This window comes from Dicentrarchus labrax, unplaced genomic scaffold (assembly GCF_905237075.1).
Source record: "Dicentrarchus labrax unplaced genomic scaffold, dlabrax2021, whole genome shotgun sequence".
NCBI classification, from domain to species: Eukaryota; Metazoa; Chordata; class Actinopteri; family Moronidae; genus Dicentrarchus; species Dicentrarchus labrax.
The window spans coordinates 35,327,960-35,355,936 of record NW_026136719.1 but is presented as its reverse complement, the minus strand read 5'-3'; the positions used below and the strand labels follow the sequence as shown (position 1 = coordinate 35,355,936).

The following is a 27,977-nucleotide window of genomic DNA, read 5'->3' as shown; positions in this document are numbered from 1 at the left end:
ATCATAAATCTGGTACCACACAAAACATTGATAAACAGCAGAACCAGATTTTCATAAAACCATAAACACGTTTGTGTCTGAAGTCCTGACTAACCTCTTCATCACTCAAATATAAGGATTGTTAGCTGGTAGATTGTGAAGCCATTGTTACTCAGTTACTAAGAAATGGTCGCCTGCTTGTGTCAGCTGATTTGTTGTAAATCAAATGACCTTTCATATCATATATTAGCAGCTATAACTTGGCACTGAAGGCCTGTCCAGCTTTATATTTCTATACATGCTAAAGCTGCCATAAGACTAATACTACTATAGTGTTACATTTAACAAACTCAGCATCCTCACCATCAAAAGTACAAAACGTGAATAAAGCACAAACTTAACCTCTGCGTAACTTATCCCAGTATATTTTTATACATGCAGACAGGGTTATGTTAGAACAACATAACATTTTTAATTTCCCTAATAATATAATAGAAAAAATAGAAAAAACACATTATATTTTAAGGGGCTACTATGTTGCCTGCAGCTCTGGGGGAGCTTTCCTAAGTCTGAGAAAATAACATACACATATATAGGGATTTCGCTTAAAACATAAAATCTTTTAACATAAAGCATGCATTACAAACATGGGTTTTACCAGGGAAGAAGGAGAAGTCTAATGAAAAGATGTGTCAAGTTTTATTGTAGAATGCCGCAATTTTGGAGTTTGACTGCATGGCTGTAAACAGCTATGAGGTCAACGAGGTCCGAGTTAAGACAAGTTAACACTGTCTTTGCTGAAGATCTGAGCTCATCCCTATTAACCTAGGCCTCTATGCTTTCAAAATGTGACATGTCTAAACTTTTGCACACAGAATCAACTAGGAGTTCCCTTTTCAGTACAACACGCAAGTATGGGGATTTCACCCTCGTGAGACCAACCTTAAGAAACTCTTTCAACATTCCTGTCCAGGCCAATGACACTGTGCAAGCAGGGTAAGCCCTGCCTTCAGCTGGCACAATGTGCTTGTTTAGCTTGCTAACTAGCCATGCTCTCTGTTGTTTAGCCTAACTAACAGAGATTTGTTTAGCATGTCTAACAAACAGGCCATTCCCACACTGTTTAGCATTGCTAATGACTTGCATGTTTAGCTCGCTAACTCTTTAGGAAAAAAAAAAGGGATTGATTCCATAGAAGAAGAAGGGCTCTCCTAGCGGGTCTAGCAAGGCTAGCGTGGCAAGGAAACCCAAGTATCGTCCATGCCGGAGCACGTGTGGTTTCTCCCCCTCTGAGATATATGTACTACCTCTGCCCGGTTTGTATTGGCATGTTGCACATGAAAGCTGCACTTGCTAGCCTGGAGTCTTGTGTGCACTGTCACTGACTCTGGAAGTCAGCCCTGGAAAGACATGGCATTTTTGCTCAAGGTGCTGTGCAGCTGCCCGTGGAGATCCTCTGCTGTCTGAAAAATGAAACATGAGTCCCCCATGGAGTTGAAACTTGACAGAGCTGATTATGGAAGCAGGGCGGCACAGTCATGGGGAGATCAGATGGACAATATCTGCCCTCCCACTGAGTAAGGAGGAATGGATGGAGACCCAGTCGATTTCACAGTCAACATGGATAATATACCACTAGGTGTAATGTCCAAGATGAACTGTCTCTTGCCGCTTCAGGAGGTTTCTCAGAAGGGGACGTTGAAGCAAGAGGATGGGAGCGATAAGACACAAGCTGACAGTCTTCCCCGACTTCACACTGTAGTCCCTCAAGGCCCCGATGTCTGCCTTTTTCACAGCTCTTGGACTTGATGATATGGAGTCTGCTGGATTGATTGGTACCTCTTTGTTGCTCTCGATACCGTGCATCAATGTGGGAATGTATATTAATGAGTTATTTTCTGTTTAATGGGCTTTGCCATCACTGTGTGTGTGAATGTGTGTGAAAGGACGAATGTGGCATGTAGTGTAAGCGCTTTGAGTGATCGGAAGACTAGAAAAGCGCCATACAAGTACAGGTCCATTTACCATAAAGCAGAGTAGTCATGATAGCTCACCTCGTTGAGCACATGCCCCATGTACAAAGGCCTTACCACAGCTACTTAGATCCAACCTGAAACGACATGCACAACGCTGCATGTCGCCCTCTCATTCTCTCTCCCAAATTTCATGTCACTCTTGAGCTGTCACTATTAATAATGAATAAAAGCAATAAAGTCCCAAAAAATTATCTTAAAAAACAAACAAGAAAACAGACCCGTCAATATACCTGGTGGAGATTAAAAAAAAGGCTCCTTAAAGTGCACAGCTCTATATCAATGTGGAGGAGACTGTGATTACATATCACCTGGACTAGATTTTTGGCCATTTTTGGTGGATGTAGCAACCACCAAAATTAAAAGTGTTAAAAAGAAATTACACACTAGGCACTGATATTAGTTAAGTGATTATTGTTACTTTCAAAATTTCTAAAATCTCGCCTACGGCTCTGGAAACCAGCACACTATAGATACCCTAATTGTTTGTTTGATTGCACAAACTCATAATGACACGTCATCATCTGTGTGACACCTAGTAGTTGGTAGGTGTAAGTATTTTGCACAACAACTGAGCTTTAAGACTAGCTCTTGGATTTATTTTTGGATTTGGATTGATTTTGTCAAAAAATCATAATTTTATCAGCTGGCTGTCTGTCTCACTTCGCACTAGATGTTGGTTGTGATGCAGTTTTTTGTTTGTTAACTGAAAGGAGGATGGAGAAGAGAATCAACTGCTGTTGTTGTTGTTTTATATGAGTAATGAATAAAGCCCTGAGTTACATTCAGCTTGTTGAAGAGATCAGATGAACAGGTTAAAGAAACAAAGATGGGATGATATCACCTTAGCGTAGGTGCATGTGTCTGACAGCTGCCACACTGTACACCTCTTGTCACATCGAGGACACATGATGATACTGGACTGACACACTTCCTTACTGAGGACACACATAGAGACAAGAATTAAAGGGTTAATGGAAATATAAAAGCTCAATTATGTTGTATCTGTTTCTGCACAAACATGATAAACAGGAAAAGCTGGTCTCATTGCTCATTAAATACAAACTTGTTGGAGAGGCGGAAAGAAAGGGCCTCATGCAAGATTAGATGTACAAACAGTTTTTCTATTAATGTCGCTCATATCTTTGTGACTTTCACATGACTGCCTTTCAAATTAGCTGTGGACTGTTTTTCTGTATAAAGTTATTTATAATCTACTGTCAAGGTACAGCTAAGCTCTGATAACACATTGCTGTCAGCTGTACTATTGATATTCTCCACTACTACATTTTTCTGAAGTACAGTCTATTTACCATTTAATACAAAAAGACAAGTGTTGTCAAAGTTTTAGACCATTTACTACGTAATAGTACTTCTACAACTCACATGAGGGGGTTGGTGTTGAAAAAAGCAAGTCCATACAGGAACACAACAACACCCAGAGCAGCAGCTGGAACCAGCAACTTGGTGTACCAGCCCAACCACAAGTAGTAAAGAGCCACCTTTTCTCCAAAGTAACACCTGCAAGAAACAGGTAACACACAGGCAGACATGATGTTACACACAAACACGTCAACACAAACATAAACACACACACACACACACACACACACACACACACACACACACACACACACACACACACACACAAATAGGAAAGATTCACATGACTGGGTCAGTGTGTCCCAGAAGCTTCTGGCTCTGATGAAACCAAACCTGAGCATTTTGACCATTTTACTAAACTCTGTTTCCCACAACTATTGTGAACAACGGGGGTTCAACAGCGGCAACAGCGACAAAACTATGAATGCTTTCAAGAAAACATGCTCCATTCTCTCCATTTTTAAGAGGGTCTACCCCCTCTCTATGGCAGCCTTCACTCCACCTTTCAGTTTGGATGTTCATAAGACAGAAACAACAAAACTTTACGACTATGTGAAGAGTCTTAGTTAGATAGTTGCAGAAAAACAAAAAAGTCAAACAACGTTTGGGAGCAGCACTTTGTCACTGGCAAGAAAGTATCAGAGGATTGTTGCCACACAGACCCTTTCTCTTGTAAAACAGTTAGTCACTTACACTTACTGGTGCACTGTTGCATATGCTAAGTAGTCATTTTAGCTGATTCTCCCTGGACTGGGAGCTCGAAATACTACTAGTGTAGGAGCAGGGAATGCTGCCAGGAAGCAGGTCCAGCATGAGCAACAGAACCGGAGAGGGATGAGTACCCAACAAAACCAGACTGACAGCCTTCAAGAAGGCTGATTTACAGCAGCTCCGACCAGGACTTGTGCACATGACACAGAAGGTTCAGGGAGAAACAGGAGAGACATGAATAAATAGGAATGAAGTATCTGAACTTGTGCTTCAGGACTGCTTTAACAGTACAGACTGGTGCGTGTTTAAAATTGCTGTTCTGAAAGGGGACTGTACTGTGGACCTAGAGGAATATGCTGCAGCTCTAACTGGCTACATTAGCATTTGCACTGAGAGCATTATCCCCACTAAACGCTGCAAGACCTACCCCAACGACAAACCCTGGATTAACTGTGAAGTGCGGTCCATGCTACATGCTTAGCATTTGTCTCGGGTGACACTGAGGACTACAAAAAGAGAGAGACAATACAGACTTAAGCTGGAGTTTACATCAGCTTACACCACTGCTGATCCCCGGAGCATGTGGCAAGGTCTGCAACCCATCACAGACTACAAACAGAAGAGTTGGGGGCCTCAACCAGCAGAGTCACACTACCGGATGAGCTCAATGAGTTCTACGCTCGCTTCAAGGCCCTCAACACCAGCCAACAGGAAGAGACTCTGGCCACCGAGGGCATACTGGACACACCACTCTGTGTCAACGGTAGAGATGCGCTCTGCTCTGAGGAGAACAAACCCATGGAAGGCAGCTGGCCCAGATAACATCCCCCGGCGTGCACTCATCAGAGCTGACGGAGGTGTTAAGGTATATCTGCAACCTGTCCCTCGCTCAGGCCTCACCCCACCCCCTTCAAGTCCACCACTATCGTGCCACTCCCAAGGAAGGACACTGTGACCTGTCTGAATGACTGGCACTCAACATAATCTTTCCATACAGGCTCTCTGAAAAGCTCCTCACTCTCGGACTGACACCCTCACTCTGTAACTGGGGGCTGAACTTCCTCACAGACAGACCCCAGTCAGACTGTGTGACCTCCCAGACCAACACCTGCATTATAAAGTTTGTGGACAACACCACAGTCATTGGACTGATCAGTGGTGGGGAGGAGACGGTGTACAGAAGAGAGGTGGCCGGACTGGTGGCCTGGTGTCAGGAAAATAATCTCTCCCTGAACACAAACAAGACAAAGGAGATGATTACTGATCCTAGGAGGGGTAGGAGGGAACAGCACAGCCCACTGTACATCGGTGAGACAGAGGTAGAGAGGGTGACAACCTTTAAATTCCTCTGAACTCACATCAGCGAGGATCTCACCTGGACACACCACACCCACCAGCTCCTGAAGAAAGCCCAGCAGAGATTCTACTTCTTAAGAAGGCTGAAGAAATTTGGCATGTCAATCAAAATCCTCACAGATGTACAGTCGAGAGCATCATCGCCAGCTCAGTTACAGTGTGGCATGGCAACTTCACTGCTCAGGACAGGAAGGCTCTCCAGCATGTAATAAAAACTATACAATTCATCTCTGGAGCAGCATTCCCATCACTACAGGACATTTCCACAACACAGTCTCTTCACACGTCTGCCATCAGGGAGGCGCTACAGGAGTGTGAAAGCAAGGACAAAAAGACTCTCTAACAGTTTCTAACCCGGTTTTTTCGTGCACTCACTGATTCGCTAGTCAAGGGCTAACACCAATCAGATTGGTCATTGAGGCCGACGGCCACTGGCCGATTCTACATGTCGAATCGGCCAAAATGAATGCCGACGCCAATACGGGACACACCGAACCGACTCAAGTCACCGACCTCGCCTGACTGTCCGACGACGTCTGACAGCCGATAATCGGGTTGGTGTGCCCAGGCCTTAATTCAACTCTGATTTCTTTGTTTACTGTACATTGTTCTGCATTTAAGTTATATGTTATATTTTAGTTATAGTTTATATTTTAACTTTATTCCATTCATCTATTTGTGTGTTGGGTGAGTCGGGCACCTTACGCAACACACGGTCGGCAAGTAAGATTTTCATTGTACGTATAAATCAGTCTTTCTTACTGTGCATATCACAATAAACCTCTTGAATCTTGAATCTTATATTTCTACTTCTAGTATATCTTCTATTTTTTCTATTGTATTATTATTTATTATATATTATGTGGTGTATCTGGAGCTGCTGTAGCAACTCCCTGTGGGGAGGGATCTGTGGGATCAGTAAAGTTTATCTCATTTTATCTCAACACGCAACTGCACTGAAGCACCAAATACAACTCCCTCCAGACAGCGACAGGGACTCAAAAAGAGCCATCGTTACTTTATACTTTATTATGTAAAAGGAATAAAAAAAACTTAAGAAACAGCTTCAATGTAGGCGTTCCTTTTGCCATCACACTACAAAGTTCACTCTATCAGAGTCGGTCATTCTAGTTGGCCATAATGCAGGATCGCTGAAATTAAGTGTGTGATCAGTCTCTGATCCATCCTGCTCAGACTCTCCGACGGGGCAGCGGCCCCTTCCCGCTCCACTGTGACTCTCTCTCTCTCTCTCTCTTCTCTCTGACTCTGTCCCTCCATTGCGGGGCAGCGGGCCCCTCCCGTATCACTCTCTCTGTCACCTGACTGCAACTGGATCTCTCTCCTCTCTGTCTCATCCTCTCTGACGGAGCTACCAAACTCAACTGTTTCTGTCAAAGATAACGTGTTGTTTCAGGCTTTTATACGAGCTAATGGACGTTAACATTAGTGCTGGCCTGTTAGGTTACGTTACAAGGCTGGTAAACGTTGGCTGCACTGTTTCTTACCTTGCTCTACGTTGACTTTACTAGTTCCAGCTTCACTGTGACGTCACCACCTTTTTTTAAATATTTAGGGACCTCGCAAGCGACCGCTGAAGGTCCCTATTGTTGTTGCTTCGTTTCTTCTTCCCTATTTTTAGCACTTTTGATTGCATTTTTGCCCCCCTGAACATATACGAAAAGTCAATTTTATTTGGCAAAGTGGTCAGGCCTGGTGAAAAATTTTATATTCTATGTGTCGCTTTCGGGTCCGCCACTAGGTGGCGCTACTATCATGAAAATTTAGGCTAATAACTCACGCATCGTTTGTCACACATTCAAATAACGTATATCCATGCGTTCGGTGAATAGAGCTGAATCTCCCCATATAGGCCCCGCCCATTTCCGCCCATAATTCTTTTCCATTCGAGTGCAAAATGTCCTTAAACTACTTTTTCGTGTTCCTCCTACACGCTTTGTCCGATTCGCACGATATTTTTCACCTAGCACCTGGGGACCGCCCTGGCAAAAAGAGTAATTTGAACATTTTTGAAATTTCAAAAAAATAAGAACGCTATAAAGTTCTAACTTCCTGTAGATTTTTCGTCAAAAAAGGAAGTGGACCATTTCTCCACATTGGTATGTCCGGTTGACATCAACCTTGGGTCCTTAGTTCGCCATGTCTTCCTAAGACATCGTGCACAATTTCAGGCCATTGCCTCTAGGTGGCGCTCTTTAAAATGAAGAAGTTTATATCTCCATAACGGCACGTGTGATTGAAATGGAACTTGGTACGATGCTTGCCCATGGCTCCCTGAGGCTTGCTAAAAAATGTGTCAACAATCCACCACTAGGTGGCGCTCTGGTGGCATAGTAAATCACTGTGCGGAGACCGTAATAGTTATGAATATAAAATTCACAGGGCACGTGTAGAGTGGTGCCTGAAGCTCACATACCACAAATCGTGTTTGTCCTGTTTGTAGCGCCCCCTACAGGATAAGAAAAAAAGCAGCCCCGGTGCCACGTTTCACCGATACGTACGAAACTCGGTAGACACGTGTAACATGCCGGGACATACAAAAAAGCCTCTTGGACCCATACCCGAAACCCCCCAGGAAGTCGGCCATTTTGATTTTGATTTTCACTTTCGGCTAACTTTTCGCGTTGTATTTGAACAAACTCCTCCTAGGGAATTTATTGGATCTGCTTCAAAATTTGTGAGTACAGTCAAAAAATGGTTCTGATCAACAGTTGTGCTATTTGTGCATGTACGTTGAAGGGCGTGTCAGTGGCGTGCCCTCAAAGTTGGCCATAGTGAAATTCGTGCACATTTTCGGTGAATTTTTCGCCTTGTATTTGAATGAACTCCTCCTACGGAATTTATCGGATCTGCTTCAAAATTGGTCAATACAGTCATAAAATGGTGCTGATTAAAAGTTGTGCTATTTGAGACTGTATGTTGAGCGGCGTGTGTCCGTGGCGTGAGGTCAAAGTTGGCCACTTTGAATTCTGTCGTCATACAAACTGATTGAAAAGTTGAGCTGTGACTGTACGTTAAATCGCGTGCCAGTGACAACTTGTCCTTTTCAGCAGATTCGCCATAAAACAGTGCTCATAACTTCAGTGTGCAGTGTCCAATCTCAAAAAGAAACTTCACCTGTTTGATAACACTCTCGCCTTGAACATGTCTACATGACAACATTCAGACATAGTGATAGCGCCACCTTCTGGCAACAGGAGGTAAGCGCTGCGTGGCAATTTTGAGCTGATTTACGTGACATTTTCATGTTGTGGTCCGCACGTGTTACGACGGCACGTGACGCGGCCGCAGCACGCCCAGAGTTGCGTGGAGTGCGAGGTCCTGCTCAACGCTGCTTGCAGCTTTAATTGTTTTTGTCTTTTCTTTCCTTTCCGAGAACCTGACTTGTGCTGACCGGACGCTTTGAGCGTACTGAACTTCAAATCAAATGACAACATCAAATTTTGATCAGTGGCCAAAACATTTTTGTGTTGGGGGTGGGGTGGGGGGGTTCTTGACCACTATTTTAAGGACAATTAGGAAGAAAACAAATAAAAAGCTTAATGTAACTCAAATATTACATATTTTTTCCCACAAATAGGCCTTTTTAAAAAGAAAATTAAAAATTATTCCATAATTTAATGAGGGCCCAGTTCAGTTCAGTTACAAAGCTCCTCTCCTGTGGAACCAGCTTCCAGTTGTGGTTCGGGAGGCAGACACCATCTCCACATTCAAGAGTAGGCTTAAGACGTTCCTCTTTGATAAAGCTTATAGTTAGGGCTGGATCAGGTGAGTCCTGAACCATCCCTTAGTTATGCTGCTATAGGCCTAGACTATCGGGGATTTCCCATGGTGCACTGAGCTCCTCTCTTCCTCTCTCTCTCTGCACTCATTCATGTCCCATTAATGCATGTTACTAACTTTAAATCTAAAAGTTCTTGTGCTTTCTCGTCTCGCAGGTTCTCATGGATCCTGGTGGTGCCTCCTGCCATTGTCCTGCTTGACTGCCATTGCTAATATCACTGATATTATTGTTATTGTAATTATTAATATTATTTTTACTACAGTTACTATTATTACTATTGTCACTGCTCATTGTCCCCCATCGTTGCTGTTGTTGTCGTCATCATCTTCTTCATGTTCATCATCAGTCACTACTATTAGTGTAGTTGTTGCTGTGCAACTGTCTGTCTGTCTGTCTGTCTGTCTGTCTCTGTCCCTCTCTCTCTCACTCTCTCTCAATTTCAATTCAATTCAAATGGCTTTATTGGCATGAAGTAACACTGTACATATTGCCAAAGCAAGCGTTTGAAATTAAAAATAATAATAGTAACAATACAGGAAAACAATATTTACAATAAATTAATTATAATCTATACTGTTGGTAATAATATAATATACATAATATTTAAATTAAATAAATAGATAAAACTGTAAACGTGTGTGTGTGTGTATATATATATTAAAAAACAAAAAATAAAATAAACAACAACTAAAACAATCAATTATTTTTGACATTTATCTGAGTTTCCACTGGTTGTCCTCAGTTCAACTTTTTGGCATTTCTCCCAGTAAATAGGGGAGTTTCTGTGTGTCTGATAATAATTCGAATTCGGGGTATATTTGGGAAATGTTTGCGAATTGTTTTTCTCTTAAAGTTTTGAATTTTGTGTTTTGGTCGTTCTTTCTTTCCTATTGGTGTAGTTGTTGCTACTGTTGTTGCTGTGCACCTGTCTGCCTGTCTGTCTCTCTCTCTCTCTCTCTCTCTCTCTCTCTCAACTCCCCAACTGGTCGAGGCAGACGACCACCCACCTAGAGCCGAAGGGTCTGTCCTAGGTTTCTGCCTCTTAACAGGCAGTTTTTCCTTGCCCCCGTCGCCAAGTGCTTGCTCATGGTGGTACTGTTGGGTCTCTGTAAATGTTATGAGGAGTTCGGTCTAGACCTGCTCCATTTGAAAAGTGTCCTGAGATGAATGAATATGAATTGGCGCTATACAAATAAAATTGAATTGAATTGAACTGAATTGAATTGAATTGAATTGAATTGAATTGAAAGTGTACTTGAGGTGTGCACTGCACACTGTGTCATCTAAAAAATATCGAAACCAAGACTCTGTATCGGCATATACTCAATATCAAATGACTCAGATCAGTGGCTAAAAAACTTGATCATCCATCCCTTATTATAATGGAACTGTAGTGTTGCAGCATACACTCTGCATATGTTACATGTTCAATGTATTATTAAAGTACTTTAATCACCTGAGCTGTGTATCACATCCACTACTAAGCTCCGACTGCTGATTGTGTTGATGAGCAGTTAAATCAGCAGCCAATCGTCAATAACTAACTTCTCGCTGTTTTTAGAACACCAGCACATACACCTGTCCCTTTCAAATCATACAGTATCTAAATGCAACACATTTTCTACTCTGCTTTCCTTAATCCATTATGGTAACATCCTTAACAATGACAGACAGACAGCTAATGACAGTTACACACATTCAAATACAGATACAGATGGACAGACATACAAATAGACAGTTACAGACTGACTTGACATCGTTGACTGGTTGTCCTGTAAACAGACACGACCATCGAGCCCACTTCTCCTTTAGCCGTTTCTGCTTCTTTCTCTGAAAATCATGTGAAAAATCAACACAAGTTTTTATCCTATATGCTAATACATTGAACACATTTCACATCAACATCACTACATCTGGGCAATATAGTGTGTTTTCTTTTTTTGTATTGTCTAAATGTTGACTTTCATGGCTCTGTCTCTATAGTAGAGAGAAACATTTATTCATCTGTATGCCTTTATGGCTTTTCTGCTTCATCACCTTTTTACTGGGTCATATTTAAAAGCTCATACTCTTGTCAAAGTCTTTAAAACCCTGCAGACTCAGCTGTGGATTATTTGTCCAGTGTCTGTATGGAGCTAATTTCCTGCAGAATTTAATAAACGAAACACAAATGCCCTGCAATTCAGTAAGAAACACAGTGTGGTCTGCACATACACATCATTAACAAACGAATGAATTAATGCACAACAAATACAGCCTTACAGCCTATTTCAGTTGTGTCTCCATTTTCTGGACAATTTGAGGTAGTGAATATGTGCTGGCTTCTGCAACAGAGCTCTATGAGCATCTTAAATTTGGAGGGACATACCATTAAACACATCAATCAAAAAAATATTACTTGACATTTTGGCACCACCTTTCCAATGTGATTGTGCAGGATTGTCGAGGAGTTATTTGCCTCCATAACAGCAGGTGGCACTATGAGTCAATTTAAACTCGTCAGGAGGTTGAGCAGAGCAGAGCAGATTGAACAGCCACTGTTTACCATTGTGAACTGTGTGAAGACACTGACAGTATTTTAAATTTACCAAGTAACCCTGTTAACTGGCGACTTTCAGTCGAATGTCTCTGTGGTTGTAATAGTTAGAGCAATAGAGCTGTTGAAAACCAGACGAGAATACTGGCGAAGGCCTCTTTGTTTCACAATTTGGCAAAGTCAAAGTCATTCAACGCTACCCATTTTTCCTGCTTCTAACACATCAACTTTGAGGACAAAATGTTCACCTGCTGCCTAATATATCTCACCCACTGACAGGTGCCATGATAACCGGATAAGTGTTCATAATGTAATGGCTGATGGGTGTAAATATCAGTTTGGACTGATCAATCAGTCAATATTAAAGGACTCTGATGTGTGCCAAAAACATCACTGTGCAAAGTAACAGCTCCAGCAGTTTAAAGAGATCAGTTAGAGATTGACTCACCTCATGGAGGCAGAACATGGTTTCAAACACATCCTTCATCAGCAGCTCTTTCAGGTTCTCTAACAGAATGTAAAAAAAGAAAATATCCCAAGGATTTAAGGTAATTTTACTGTCATTTACAACACTGGGGTGTATAATGACATCAGAATCAGAATGAGATTTATTGCCAGGTAGGTTTTTACACATATGAGGAATTTGTCTTGGTGCAATGGTGCTTAAAATATACAATCACACAAAAAATAAATAAAAAGATAAATATATAAATCACACAAAAAATATACAAGTCACACAAAAATCACACAAGAATAAAGTACTTTTTAAAAAAATGTATAGATAAATAAAGATAAGAAAGATAAGAAAAGATAGGAAAACTGTACAGAAGACGGGAGCCCATTGATGTAATGCATATATACAGGGTGGGTATGAGAGTCAGTGTCAGTGGGGGGTCCGGGCCTTGTTAATGAGGCCAGCTGCAGACGGGAAGAAACTGTTTTTGGGGTGAGAGGTTTTGGTCCTGATGGACCGCAGCCTCCTGCCAGAGGGGAGTGGTTCAAAGAGTTTGCGGCCTGGGTGGGATGGGTCAGCTACAATCTTGCCTGCACGCCTCAGGGTCCTAGAGACGCACAGGTCCTGGAGGGATGGCAGGTTGCAGCTGGGTTCTTTCTAAAGTCCACAACCATCTCCACTGTTTCTAGAGCGTTTAGCTCCAGGTTGTTCTGGCTGCACCAGGTCACCAGATGGTCAATCTCCCATCTGTAGGCGGACTCATCTCCACCAGAGATGAGGCCAATGAGGGAGGGGTCATCCGCGAACTTCAGTAGCCTGACGGACTGGTGACTGGAGGTGCAGCTGTTAGTATACAGGGAGAAGAGTAGAGGAGAAAGAACGCAGCCTTGGGGGGATCCGGTGCTGAAGGTCTGGGAATCAGAGACATTTTTCCCTAGCTTCACATGCTGTTTCCTGTCAGACAGGAAGTCTGTGATCCACCTGCAGGTGGAGTCAGGCAAAGTGAGCTGGGGGAGCTTGTCCTGTAGCAAAGCTTGGATGATGGTGTTAAATGCAGAGCTGAAATCCACAAACAGGATCCTGGCGTAGGTTCCTGGGGAGTCCAGATGCTGGAGGGTGAAGTGCAGGGCCATGTTAACTGCATCATCTACAGACCTGTTGGCTCTGTAGGCGAACTGCAGGGGGTCCAGGAGTGGGTCCGTTATGGCTTTCAGGTGGGAAAGCACAAGGCACTCAAAAGACTTCATGACCACAGAGGTGAGGGCAACAGGTCTGTAGTCATTTAGTCCTGTGGTCCTTGCTCATCCAGACTTTCAGTAGCAGTCTTGAAAAAATCCCAGTCCGTAGAGTCCAAACAAGCCGGGAGATCCTCTGAGCTTCACTGGACCACTGCTTTAATGTCCTCGCAACAAGTTTACAGAGTTTTAGTTTCTGCCTGTATGAAGGAATCAGGTGGACCATGACGTGGTCAGAGAGGCCCAGTGCGGCATGGGAGACGGCGTGATAAGCTCTGCTGACTGTAGTGTAACAGTGATCCAGTGTGTTCTTCTCTCTGGTTGGGCATTTAATAAACTGTTTATATTTAGGAAGTTCGTGACTGAGGTTTCCTTTGTCGGCGAGCATGCGCTGTGGGTCCTGCACGTTGGCCTGCGGTGGAATGTAAACACCGACCAGAATGAATGAAACGAACTCATGGGGGGAGTAAAAAGGTTTGCAGTTTATGATAAAATATTCCAGAGTAGAAGAGCAGTGCTGTTGGATCACTGTTACATCATTGCACCAGCTACTGTTGATATAAAAACAGATACCCCCATCCTTCGATTTGCCGGAGAGTTCCGTGTCACGATCCGCTCTGAGGAGTTGGAAGCCTGCCAGCTGCAGCGCAGAGTCCGGTATCTATCCACCTAGCCACGTCTCCGTGAAGCATAAAACAGAGGATGAAGAAAAGTCACTGTTTTTCCCCAGAAGTAGCTGAAGTTCGTCAATTTTGTTGCACAGTGAACGCACGTTAGAAAGGAATATTCCAGGTAGCGGTGTGCGATGTCCTTGCTGGCGGAGACGCACAAGCGTACCGGCACGTTTCCCTCTCCTCCTGTGTTTCACTGCGTGAGCAAAGGTGAGCGCACCTTTGACCACAATGCCCAATAATTCCACGGAAGAAAGAAGAAAAGTGGGAAAGAGGTCAGCTGGAGTTGTTCCCCTGATGTTCCCCTGATGTTCATGAGCTCTTCTCTAGTGAAAGAGACCCGGGAATCACAGCCGAAAACTGAATTAACACACAAAACAAGAAAAAACAAAACGCACCAACACACCGAGGCAACCGTCCGTGGCGCCATCTTAGTTTTAGATTATAATTATCTTTATACTACAAATACAAATGTATTAATAAGTCATAGAAATAAAAAACAAGTTGTATTGATCTGTTTCACTGATAATCAATATTTATGTCTGCCTCTTAAAAGTGTGGAAGATATGTTATGTCATGTTTGCTGTAGGCCTACAAAGTCACAGATGACAAATTCTATTAAACTAATCACACTCACCTCCTGTGTTTATGAAGGTCTGATGAAGGATGAAATTGACAATTCGGATCCTGGACAAACAGAATAGAAAAAAAAATAGAAAGTTTAATAGTAGTAAATAGTAAAGCAGAGAAATTGTATCTGCAAGATCAGAATGAGCAGGTTAATATATATACACTTATTTTCAGCCCCAACATTCAAAAACCATGTGATATAAATAATTTTTGTTAAATCAGAGAAAACATTTTATCTGAATATATTTGAATTGCGCCACAAGGGACATTCAATATGAAAGGGATTATTATGTACTGTTTATTAATTAATAAATGTTCAAAAACAGGCATTACCATTTTGGACACATCTAAATTTAAGTCTAAAAGACACTTCATTCCAAAGGACTAAAAAGCCAAGAGTTGAACGCTGAAAACGGTCCCCTCAGTTAGCTGGTGAAAAAGCTAACCAACTATCTCAACTGGTGCTGAAAACAACCCCCCATTTGAACATATTAACTCACAAACACTGAAGGGAGAGAAATGAGTGGGGGGAAATTGCAGAGAGGCCAGAAGAGTATAATAAAGTGCAACAAACAATTAACATTGAAAAAAGATTAAATGGAGAATGCCGCTCTGTCTGTGGAGCTTCCCTTTCCTGATGGTATGTCCCTCCAAATTTAAGACACTTTTAGAGCTCTGTTGCAGAAGCCAGCAGATATTCGCAACCTCAAATTGACAATGTCCAGAAAATGGAGACACAACTGAAATCATTAGATCTGCCAACCCTCACAGAAGATCAAAATAAAGCACTAATATCCCATAGAATAATGTACTCTGATTGAAAGTGAATAAGTTCACAGGCACGGCGTATTCACTGCGCAGTGGTATAAAAGTCTGAAAGAGGCCCTGAGAAATTTGTCACTTCAGACTCATTAGAAATTCGATGATCCTTAAAAAATTTAGACATATAAATCAAAACAAAATACAGGCTATGCTAATAAGTTTAGATGCCAAAAAATTTGATTCTGTTAGATAGACATTTCTATTTAATGGAGAAATTTGAGTTTAATCAAGAAATTATTAAGATACCATAACTGTGCCGTCCTGTATCCTAGCAAGCCATCACAGAACTTTTGGGCTGCCAAAGGAATGATTTAGGTAAATTGAAAAATCCGAAACAAAAATGAAATGTTTTTCAATGGAAATGTGGTTATTTTTAATTTCTTAACCTTCTTGGTATGTAACGGATAGCTGAGAGGCTCAGCGATACTGATATAATATATATTCAAATGAATTGGGATAAAGTTTTGAAATGTGCTTCAGCACTGTATATTTGTAATTAATACAGACTACTGAAATTTAGGATCATGTACACACTATGATAATTCAGTTTGATTCAATTCAGTTTTATTTGTATAGCGCCAATTCATAACAAAAGTTATCTCAGGACACTTTTCAAATAGAGTTGGTCTAGAGACCATACTCCTTATAACATTATTTACGAGACCTAACCCAAAAATGAGAACAATACTTTTTGGAGTGGGATAAACTTATTTTGAGATTTATTTGGGCTGGGAAAAAAACAAGTGTAAAATATAACATTTTTACAACCATCAAAGGAGAAAAGTGGATTAGGCCTTCCATGTTTGATGGATTACTATAGGGCAGCTCAAAAGAGGCCACTAGTTGGCTTGGTATGATAAATCAAGATAGAAAGAGACAGAAAGCTCAGTGGAGAAGGGAATACCAGTCAACAAATTGGTTGGAGACCCTTCATTAACTCTTTATCTTTTCGATAACCCTTTGATAACCAGCTCCCTAAAGATATGGAAAGAAATTAAGAGACCAATTGAACGACAGGGATGAAATCTTTAAATGGTTTACCTATGACCCGGATTTCATGCCCGGTAAATACTACACAAGTTTTAGATGCTGGTCTAAAAATAGTCTTATTGCATACTGCACTCTCTTAAATTAAGGTATGTTTTTTTGAGGCTCAAGGACAGCCTTAATTCACAGACTCAGGATCATTTTAGGTATTTATAAATCATAGATTATATTGGCAGGAAATTTCCGCAAGATTAAACCACAATTTGTGAAGACATTCTTTATATTTTTCAAACTTTTTACAAACTTTTTTCAACTTAAAACACACTGCATTCAAACTTGACAGAAACAAAATAAAGCTCACCACACAATCTTAATTAGAAAGTATTCTGGCTCTACACATGCACGAAAGAGAGCGCCTGGTGGCCGGGCTTGCTGGAGCCCGGCCGGGCATAGCCCGACAGGGTGACATGGCCACATCTTCATCCCGCGGGCCCACCACTCACGGGAGAAACCACTGGGGTCGGGTGCAATGCCAAATTGGTGGCAGTAAAGGCAGGGGGCCTAGACAGACCAGACCTGGGCACTCTGACTGTTGTTTGTGCCAATGCAACAAACAGCAGTGCAGAGTATTCGGCCTTCTCAGAGACCCTGAACAAAGTCCTGTATAGGGCTCCAGTAGACTCCATCGTTCTCCGGGAGACTTCAACGCACATGTGGGCAATGATGGAGACACTTGGAGGGGCGTGATTGGGAGGAACGGCCTTCCCGATTTGAACCCGAGCAGTGTTTTGTTACTGGACTTCTGTGCTAGTCATGGATTGTCTATACAGAACACCATGTCCGTACATACGGATGCTCAGAAGTGTACGTGGTACCAGAGCACACTAGGCCAAAGGTCTATGATCGATTTTGTGATCGCATCAGACCTGAGGCCGAATGTATTGGACACTCGGGTAAAGAGAGCGGTGGAGCTGTCAATTGATCACCATCTGGTGGTGAGTTGGGTTAGGTGGCGGGGGTAGCCACTGGACAGACCTGGTAAACCCAAACGTGTAGTACAGGTGAACTGGGAACGTCTGGAGGAGGCCCCTGTCCGAGAGACCTTTAACTCCCACCTCCGGCGGAGCTTCTCAGGCATTCCTGTGGAGGCTGGGGACATCAAACCAGAGTGGTTGGTGTTCAAAGTTTCTATTGCTGAAGCTGCGGCTGTGAGCTGTGAGGAGTTCATGGAGAAGGACTTTCAGACGGCACCCAGGCGCTTCTGGAAAACCGGAGGTAATTGGGCGGTGGAAGGAACACTTTGGGGAACTCCTGAACATGACTAGACCAACAAACCTGCCCTCTGTGATAGAGGCAGGGCTGGAGTGTGATGGGGGATCTGCATTAGTTTTCAGTACAGGAGGTCACTGAGGTAGTCAAACAACTCCACAGTGGCAAAGCCCCAGGGATTGATGAGATTCTCCCAGAAATGCTGAAGGCTCTGGGTGTTGAGGGGCTGTCTTGGTTGACACGCCTTTTCAACATTGAAAAAAAAAACATTTCTGAGTGGCAGAGAAAAAAATACTTGCCTGCCAGTGAAAAAATTAATTTCAGATCTTGCACATGACCTAGTGCTCTGCTCTGCTCTGGAAGGCAGTTAGCTGAGCTTAGCTTAGGGGGAAACAGCTAGCCTGGGTGTATCCAGAGTTAAAACAAATCTTCTAACCAGCATGTGTATAAGTGCTCAAAAGATTTAATATGTGATCTTTAGATGTGCTGGTAGGCTTATTTATTTATAGCTGCCGAACTATTCCTTTGAGGAAAAAAGCACAATGTGTCAGGAAGGAAGTTCAAGTATTCATATACTACGTAAAGCTGTAGGGTTCTTTGTTTCTGGAAACTTCCATCTGGAAGAACATAATGTTATTGTTAAAAACAACCTTTCAAATGTGAAACCTTTCAGAATGTAGCATGATGATGATTCATATGATTACATAATTGTTACTTTCTCCTGAAACAGAATAGCTGTCAGAGTAGTTTCCAGGAACTATAAATGTGTGTGTGTTACCTGGTAGCCTGGGTGACGTCGCCCCTCTCATCTCCACACCAGTTGCAGGAGTCGGAGACTTTAAGCAGGTACTGGTAGTCTTCAAACATCTCACATGGAGCACGGAGGCCAAAAAACACTTTGTCATCATGGATGATCCTCTAAGACACACATTAAAGGAAACTTTGGTTTTGTTGATTCATAAAATTCCCACTACATTTCATCAATGTCAGGTGGAAGAAATGACAGTAGAGGAAGCAGACTCACAGTGATCGTGATATTTTTCTTTTGTAGCTGCTGAATGAAGGCTTTCTGTCTCTGAGCCTTCTGGTCTGTGTCATCATTCACCTTGTGGGCGACCAGTACATAGTCAAATGTCCTCTGGGTGGGCTGTTCAAAGACAAAATACCCCCCACGAAAGATATTACGATGTTAAACAGCTTGTATTCGCATTTGAGATGAAAGATGTTTTGGTCAAATCAGGGTTACAAAGACCTCTACATCGTTACACAGCCTGGGCTGTTTTCACCTCCGATGTGTTTGGTTTGTTTGCCTGGTTAGTTTCGTTCTTTTGAGCTGGTGTGAAAGCTAGTAAGTAATCCTCCTGTCATGTTTCTGTTGTTTTTCAAGCATTTGTGGAGTGACCTGCTGTCAGTCACCTGACTCTGATGTGCTGATGACGCAGAATGACACAACAAAACTGTCCAATCAGTCCCAGGGCGCAACAATAAGGATTGCCAGCTTGAGGCCTCTTTCTTGCCCGATCAGGCAAGTGGTAAAAAATAATTATAAACACATTGTTTTTTCCAGAGCTGATGGTGGAAGTAGATAAGGATTGAGCTACCTTGCTTTCTTCAAATCTCTGTTGAGTTGCACATGCGCATTACTGATTGGGCACTTGAAAGAAAATGGCAGCAGGTAAAGACAAAGTTTAAGAGCTAAAGCGCAAGCGAGCATTTCAATTATCCTGGAAACAGGAGTATTAGTTGGGTGGCATTAAAAGATGTGGGTGAAACTTCAACTGTGTTGCACTGTTTGCCACAAGCACAAGAGCAAGCCGGATAAAACAGTAGTTTTTTAAAGGCGCATCAGGTTTACGAAAAATGTTGCTGCAATGCCAAAACAAGATTCGACAGCATCTTGCTTGCATGGTAACTAAGAGGGTTTTTGTTGTTATTTGAAATCACTAATAAGTAAAACAATTTGTATAGGGGAAAGTAAAAATTTCAATAATCAAGATATAACGTGCAAATGAGACAGCTGACATTAACACAAGGGCCTCTAAGGTAAAACTCGATATCTGTTTATGTCTCAGGGTACACAGGGTCAGTGGAACCATTCATTTAAGCAAATATGTTCTCCATTTGCATGTTACTGATGAGGTCTGTCTACAGTTATCTTGTTCATTTATGTAAAGTTCCTCCTCTCATCTAGAGGAGGAGAGTGATGTGGATTCTTACCATTGAAGGAAGTAATGGTTCAGTGTTGTAAACATCCATATGCCTGTCCCACAGCTCAATGTTTTCCTTTAACACACAAACACAAACACACACACACACACACACACAAACAAACAGGTTAGCAGTGAAACTACTCATACAGTACGGTACAGGCATGTTGTGTTATCATACCAACTTGATCGTCTGTAATAAAGTTATGACCAGTCAAACAATAAGATATAATCTGTATTTAAATCCTAACTTTGCTGCTGACAGCAAACATTCATTTAAGGCAACATTGTGCAAGAATTCATGTTGTGTAAAAACATTTTAACCCTAACCCTAACCCAACCACTCAAAGCTCTATACCACATCACACTGACACACCGATGGCAGAGGCTGCCATTCAAGGTGCCAACTGCTCATCAGAAATTAACTAATCGCATTAAAACACACGTACCAATTTGTGGCTCAGTATCTTGCCCATGGACAAGTCAACAAGAAGACTGGACTTATCTGACAGCCTCTTGCTCGGTCACTCTCTCTTTTTGTCATGGCTTTCTCTATCAACTCCTCATTTGCCTCTTTGCAGTGCTCCAAGCTCTCAGTCCTGGCTGCACCACTAACTGAGCTAACTTGTTTAGCAGTTAACTTAGGCATACCAAATCATCAGAGATGAAAAATGAAAATCACCAAGCGTTAATCAGAGATGATCACAGTTTATGCAGCGGTTTGGGGGTTTGAGGCTGGTTAACAGTGGTTAACAACCAGAAAATACTGTTTATTGCTCTTATTAACTGGCTTTCTCACAACCAGCACTCATGCTTTACTCACAACCACTCACTTTCTACTTGATTGGCTTTATTGGCATGATGTTTTAAATCAAACATGTTGCCAAGGAAAAAAACTTCTATAGAATATAAATACTTGTACAATACAATAAAAAAATTACAAATATTCCAATGAAACAAATATTAATAATTAGGGCTGGGAAACTTAACACGTTAATTAATTAACACCGACAATTATTTTATCTCACATTAATGCAGTTTTTTTTTACTATCATTTTGAAAGTCCGTTGCTCACTGGCTCTGAATACACATCCAGACAAACCATGGGTCACAGGAGGGGAGGGGAGGCATGCTTCAGCACACTACGTTGGATGCTGCGTGTGGGAGAATAGAATAGATAAACAAAAGCAAGACAAGCTAACAAATGCCATAGCAAAGTGGATAGCTTCAAACTGCAGGCCGATTAGTATTGTGGAAGATACGATCACAACGAATGATAGCAGGTATGAGCCTCCCTCAAGACGCACCATCACAAGAAGAATGCACGAGTTGTATGAAAAGGAGAGGACTACAAAAGTTACGCCGTTACAATGTGCACCAACTGTTGCTCTCACTGGAGACTACTGGACATCGCTGGGTAACCATAATTACCTCCGAGTTACAGTGCATTATATTGATGGACAGTGGGAGGTGCATTACATGCTCTACTGTAATTAAAACAGAAGAGAGACATTTTGCTGAAACGTGCGCAGAACATCTAATTCATATTGCACAGCAGTGGAACGTTTCAATTAAAGTCAGCACACTTAGCACAGATAATGCAAGAAATATTTTAACTGCTACTGTGTTAAGGGAATACTGTTGTTAAAAAGCAACCTATTTGTTAAAGTTGTGTATAAGTGCAAACCAAATGTTATTGCACTTTTGTTCATATAGCAGTACCTTTAAACTTAAAAGTGCGCAATACACTACTTTTGAATTCATTGTTGAATTTTGCGTTACTCAAAAATCATAATCGTTGCCCAGCAGAATTAATAATATAAGAAAAGGAAAGAAAGAAAAAAAATATCTTAAACTGAAATAAGTCTTGCTTTGTGACATGCTGTAACATATTCTCCTGACAGCTGACAACATGTCATGCTGTCTTCTCCAATAAGGGTTTGAATTAGTTGGTCTTTTGGGAGGGTAAAAAAGTCAGGGATTTTCTGGTTGAATTTGAGGAAGAAGTTTTCTGTAATTCCTTTGTATTTTGGACAACTTATGAGAAAACAAATTTCAGTTTCAACTTCTCCCATTTTACAATGGGTACAAATTATCTTCGTTCTTTCTAGCCATTCTTTTTTATGGTACCCAGTTTCAATAGCAAGTTTATGGTCACTAAGTCTATATCTAGTTAGGGGTTGTCTATTTATAGGATGTTTTATTTTGGTTAAATACTGGGCTAATTGAACATTTCTGTCTAGTATATTATAGCATTCTAGTTAATTTATCGATTGGATTTCTGTTTTTCAGTGCTTGCAATATCTTACTTTATCTTTGTCTATTTGTTTTACTTGTGAGTAGAGAAGATTTTCATAGCATCTGTTTTGCACGTTAATATCATTTCCTCATTTGTTTCATTCCATGTATTTTTTTCTGGGCTCGATAGCTTTGTTGCTTTAAGTATGCTCTGTGTTGGTGTGATACTGAATCTGATTCTATCAAGTGGTTCCAAAATGTGATTCTTTTTTTACTTTAAATAATAGGAAAAACTGGCCCAGCTCTTCTCTGCAGCCGTAGTTTGGACAGATGTACTTTTTCAATTGGGTTGTCGCAGTGCTCTTGATTATTTAATGGGCCCCAAATTTCACTGCCAAAAAAGGATGTGTTCAAAAACACTTTGACAATTTTAAGCCAAATCTTTATTAGGGTGTTTCATTTGAATAGGAATTTTCTTATACTGTAATAACCTCTACAACCTTCATCTGCCAATGCACTTACAGTCTCGGCAAAATGTCCTGAAGCAGTGATAGTGAGGCCTAGGTATGTATACTGTTGTAATGTTGTATGACTTTGTGTTGTATCTCCCAAAATAAACAGATGTTTTGATCTTGCTTTTCTTTTCAATATCATAATTTTAGTTTCATCTTGATTTACTCTGATTAGCCAATTTTCACAGTAATCATGGAGTATGTTCAAACAGTCTTGCATTCCTTGTTCTGTTTGTGATATCAGTAATAAGTCATCTGCATAAAAAAGACACTTAACTTCCTTTTCTTCGACCAAGTCCAAGTCCTGGGGCTTGAGTAGTTTTGATAACTGGTCAATGTTGAAAAGTGATATATTGCAACCCTGTGTGAGAAAGGTCATTTGATCCGGTATGGATGAAGATATGTTCATATGGGGTGGCTGTGGTACAGAGGTAGAGCGGGTCTAATTTGAAGTTTGTTGGTTCGGTCCCCGGCTCTTCCCTGAAGTATCCTTGAGCAATATACTGAACCCCGGGAATTGCTCGCGATTTACCATGTTCTACACCTACAAACAATGGACAGGTGTTCCATGGAATTCTTTGTGGTGGGGCTCCAGAGGTTCATGGATTTTTTTGCTGGGAACAGGCGTGTCATGTTAATGTGTTTCTCATTAGAGTCACAGAGAAACAAGATATCTTTGTATGTGCATTTCTTGATTCCGTTGTTAGGTTGGTGGTCAGCAGAGGTGTGTATGTCTGTTTCTGAGGACTGGAGTCACTGCTGTAGGACTTTACGCTTCAAAAAGTCTTCTCCCTGTGTAGTTTTATTTCTTTATATTTGATAAATATATCAATCAGTGTTCCGTGGCAGTTAGGCTATTGTTAACTTGTTAGCTAGTATTTGCAGTTGTATTTTGGTCTTCTTTTTTTGACTTTGGAACGGAAATATTTCCAGCCACTTAATGTTAGTTTTTACTGCAGACTGCAGCTTCCTTCCTTTCACAAAGTCTGTGTGGGAGGGGTCAGTCACAATCTTACATGTATGCCTCCAGGACGCTGAGTACAGGTGGGAGGGATGGCATATTGTTCTCCCTGTAGTCCACAACCATCTCCACTGTCTTTAGAGCATTGAGCTCCAGGTTTTTCTGGCTGCACCAGGTCACCAGATGGTCAATCTCCCACCTGTAGGCAGACTCATGTCCACCGGAGGTGAGCCCAGTGATGGTGGTGTCGTCCTGACGGACTTATGACTGGAGATGCAGCTCTCTGTCAACAGGGTGAAGAACAGAAGAGAAAGAATGTAGCCTTGGGGGGATCCAGTGCTTATGGTCCCGGAGTCCTGTCAGACAGGAAGTCTGTGATCCACCTGCAGGTCTGTTGTGGCTTTGAAGTGGAAAAGGCACTCGAAAGACTTCATGACTACAGAGGTGAGGGCGACAGGTCTGTAGTCATCTAGTCCTGTGTTCCTTGTTTTTTTGGGGGATGGGGATGATGGTTTGAGGCTTTGAAGCAGGCTGGAATATGACATTCAATTCAATTCAATTCAATTCAATTCAATTTTATTTGTATAGCGCCAATTCATAACAAAAGTCATCTCAGGACACTTTTCAAATGGAGCAGGTCAAGACCGAACTCCTTATAACATGTCTCCAGTGAAGTGTTCAAGATGTCAGTGAACACTGGAGACAGATGATCACCACAGTGCTTCAGGGTTGATGGAGAACACAGCATAACATGAAGTTGTGTTTCCTGAGAAGTTGATATTGTTTCAACTTTATTAATTACACTACCACCACCACCTTCAGTGTTTAATTCAATGCCATGTCTGAATTTCTATAACCTATAACAACTTTAGTCCCTCTGAAATTGATAATCTTGTCGATAGTGCTGCAGGCACACTACGATCAACATTAGACTCTATCGCTCCTATAAAAAGGAAATTATTAAAACATAGGAGACTAGCACCTTGGTATAACCACCAAACCCGCCAGTTAAAACAAATAGCTAGGAAATCTGAAAGGAAATGGCGCTCTTCCAAATTATCAGAATATCGCTCAATTTGGCATGATAATCTTAAAACTTATAGAAAGTCCCTCCGTAATGCCAGAGGAGCCTATTACTCAGCACTAATAGAAGAAAATAAGAATAACCCTAGGTTCCTCTTCAGCACTGTAGCCAGGCTGACAGAGAGTCACAACTCTATTGAGCCACATATCCCCATAAACTTAAGTAACAATGACTTCATGAGCTTCTTCTATAATAAAATTATTACTATTAGAGAGAAGATTAATCACCAACTGCCATCAACAGTTATCAGTGGCTCTCCAAGTTCAGGTACTTCTACCAATGTAAACTTAGATATATATTTAGACTGTTCAGTTAACTTCAATCATTTCTTCATCGAAGCCATCAACCTGTCTATTAGACCCGATCCCAACTAGGCTGCTTAAAGAAGTTGTTCCCTTAATTGTCACTTCTTTACTGGATATGATTAATCTTTCTTTATTATCAGGATATGTACCACAGTCCTTTAAAGTAGCTGTAATTAAACCCCTTCTTAAAAAGCCCACTCTTGACCCAGGGGTTTTAGCCAACTATAGACCGATTTCTAACCTTCCCCTTCCTCTCTAAGATTCTGGAGAAAGTAGTCGCCAAAGAGTTGTGTGACTTTCTACATAACAATAGTTTATTTGAGGATTTTCAGTCAGGATTTAGAGTTCATCACAGCACAGAGACAGCTCTGGTTAAAGTTAATAATGACCTTCTGATTGTTTCTGACAATGGACTTGTCTCTGTACTTGTATTATTGGATCTTAGTGCTGCATTTGACACCATTGACCATAATATTCTTTTACAGATACTTGAGCATCAAATTGGCATTAAAGGAACCGCACTAAGCTGGTTTAAGTCATATTTATCAGATCGCTCGCAGTTTGTACATGTTAACGATGAATCTTCAATAAATACTACAGTAAGTCATGGAGTTCCACAAGGTTCTGTACTTGGACCAATACTATTTACTTTATATATGCTCCCTTTAGGCAACATTATTAGGAATCACTCCATTAACTTTCACTGTTATGCAGATGATACGCAGTTGTATCTATCAATCAAGCCCAATGAAATTAATCAATTATCTAAAGTACAAACATGTCTTAAGGACATAAAATCCTGGATGACCTGCAATTTTCTGATGTTAAACTCAGAAAAAAACGAAATTCTTGTTCTTGGCCCCAAAAACCTTAGAGACTTACTGTCTAAAGATATAGTTACTCTAGATGGCATTAACTTGGCCTCTAGCACCACTGTCAGGAATCTTGGAGTTATCTTTGATCAGGATTTGTCATTTAACTCCCACATAAAGCAGACCTCTAGGACTGCCTTCTTTCATTTACGTAATATTACAAAAATTAGACACATACTATCACAGACAGATGCTGAAAAACTAATCCATGCATTTGTTACTTCAAGGCTGGATTACTGCAACTCTTTATTATCAGGTTGCCCCAATAAGTCCATTAAAACGCTACAATTAATTCAGAACGCTGCAGCACGAGTACTGACAGGAACTAGAAAAAGAGATCACATCTCTCCTGTACTAGCTTCTCTGCATTGGCTCCCTGTAAAATGTACAATAGAATTTAAGATCCTCCTCCTCACCTATAAAGCTCTTCATGGTCAGGCCCCTTCATATCTTAAAGAGCTCATAGTACCCTATTACCCCACTAGAACACTACGTTCTCTGAATGCAGGGCTACTTGTGGTTCCTATAGTCTCTAAAAGTAGAACAGGAGCCAGAGCCTTCAGTTACCAAGCTCCTCTCCTGTGGAACCAGCTTCCAGTTTTGGTTCGGGAGGCAGACACCCTCACCACATTCAAGACTAGGCTTAAGACATTCCTCTTTGATAAAGCTTATAGTTAGGGCTGGATCAGGTGAGTCCTGAACCATCCCGTAGTTATGCTGCTATAGGCCTAGACTACCGGGGGATTTCCCATGGTGCACTGAGCTCCTCCCTTCCTCTCTCTTTCTGCACTCATTCATGTTCCATTAATGCATGTTACTAACTTCACTTCTTCCCCGGAGTTCTTGTGCTTTCTCGTCTCGCAGGTTCTTGTTGATCCTGGTGGAGCCTCCTGCCATGGTCCTGCTAGATTGCCATTGCCAATACTGTTGTTGCTGTGCACCTGTCTGTCTGTCTGTCTCTCGCTCTCTCTCTCTCTCTGTCTCTCTCTCTCTCTCACTCTCACCCCAACTGGTCGAGACAGACGATCACCCACCTAGAGCCGAAGGATCTGTTCTAGGTTTCTGCCTTTTAACAGGCAGTTTTTCCTTGCCCTTGTCGCCAAGTGCTTGCTCATGGTGGTACTGTTTGGTCTCTGTAATTAATGTTTTAAAGAGTTCGGTCTAGACCTGCTCTATTTGAAAAGTGTCCTGAGATAACTTCTGTTATGAATTGGCACTATACAAATAAAATTGAACTGAATTGAATTGAATTGAACTACTTTTTTACTGGGGAAAGGAATAATATTACTGTAATATTATTACTAACGCATTACTGCACAACACTGTGGAGGGCACAGAGTGGGAATGACAGATCAGGTTAGCATCAAAATGATTCTGAGGGTTTCTAAGGTAAAATAGTTGTAAGTAATTAAAAACTTTAATGTAGTTAAAGTTGAGAATTATTAAAACACACCATTGGTCAGCGCAGAATAGGTGTTACTATTGCAGTTTCACCTGGTCTGGTATGACCAGTCAGCTGGTTATGGTGGATAATGTTAGCTGTTAACAACCATTGTGTTGTATTGCTGTATTGCTGCATTACGCACATTACTGACTCAGTTTGCTAACCTTTATGTCTCTCCTCACCTTGTGCTACTGTTACAATAGCCAATAATTTGCTAAGCACTAGTTATTGCATTTAGCATTATCCATTAATTGCCATTTGTAACCGCATTGGCTGCTGTTCAGTTTAGTTACAATTTGGCTGTAAAGATTCAGCATTTAGTTTTGTCTCCGTGAATTACAAATATCAGTACTCTCTATTTAAATGATGAGTGATGAGTCAAAACTATGTAACACTAAGATATTACTGGTCACAATCATATCTTATCTGGAGTTCAAATATGAATCTGGAGTTACAAGAAACCTTACAAAAAACAGTTAGCCCTGT

At 41.4% G+C, this 27,977-nt stretch overlaps 1 protein-coding gene across 3 annotated transcripts in view; it reads right to left on the bottom strand.

Annotated features, from left to right (window-relative positions):
- The window catches only part of ano9b (anoctamin 9b), a 48,396-nt gene that overhangs the window by 17,524 nt on the left and 2,895 nt on the right, over window positions 1–27,977 (bottom strand). For all 3 annotated transcript variants that reach the window (XM_051379998.1, XM_051379997.1, XM_051379996.1), the window contains exons 2-9: window positions 20,086–20,151; window positions 18,893–19,015; window positions 18,647–18,786; window positions 14,798–14,847; window positions 12,249–12,307; window positions 11,015–11,094; window positions 3,399–3,533; window positions 2,857–2,950 (exon numbers count right to left, since the gene is read on the bottom strand). In XM_051379998.1, the coding sequence (XP_051235958.1) occupies window positions 2,857–2,950; window positions 3,399–3,533; window positions 11,015–11,094; window positions 12,249–12,307; window positions 14,798–14,847; window positions 18,647–18,786; window positions 18,893–19,015; window positions 20,086–20,151 (747 nt within the window). The remainder of the gene's footprint in view (window positions 1–2,856; window positions 2,951–3,398; window positions 3,534–11,014; window positions 11,095–12,248; window positions 12,308–14,797; window positions 14,848–18,646; window positions 18,787–18,892; window positions 19,016–20,085; window positions 20,152–27,977) is intronic.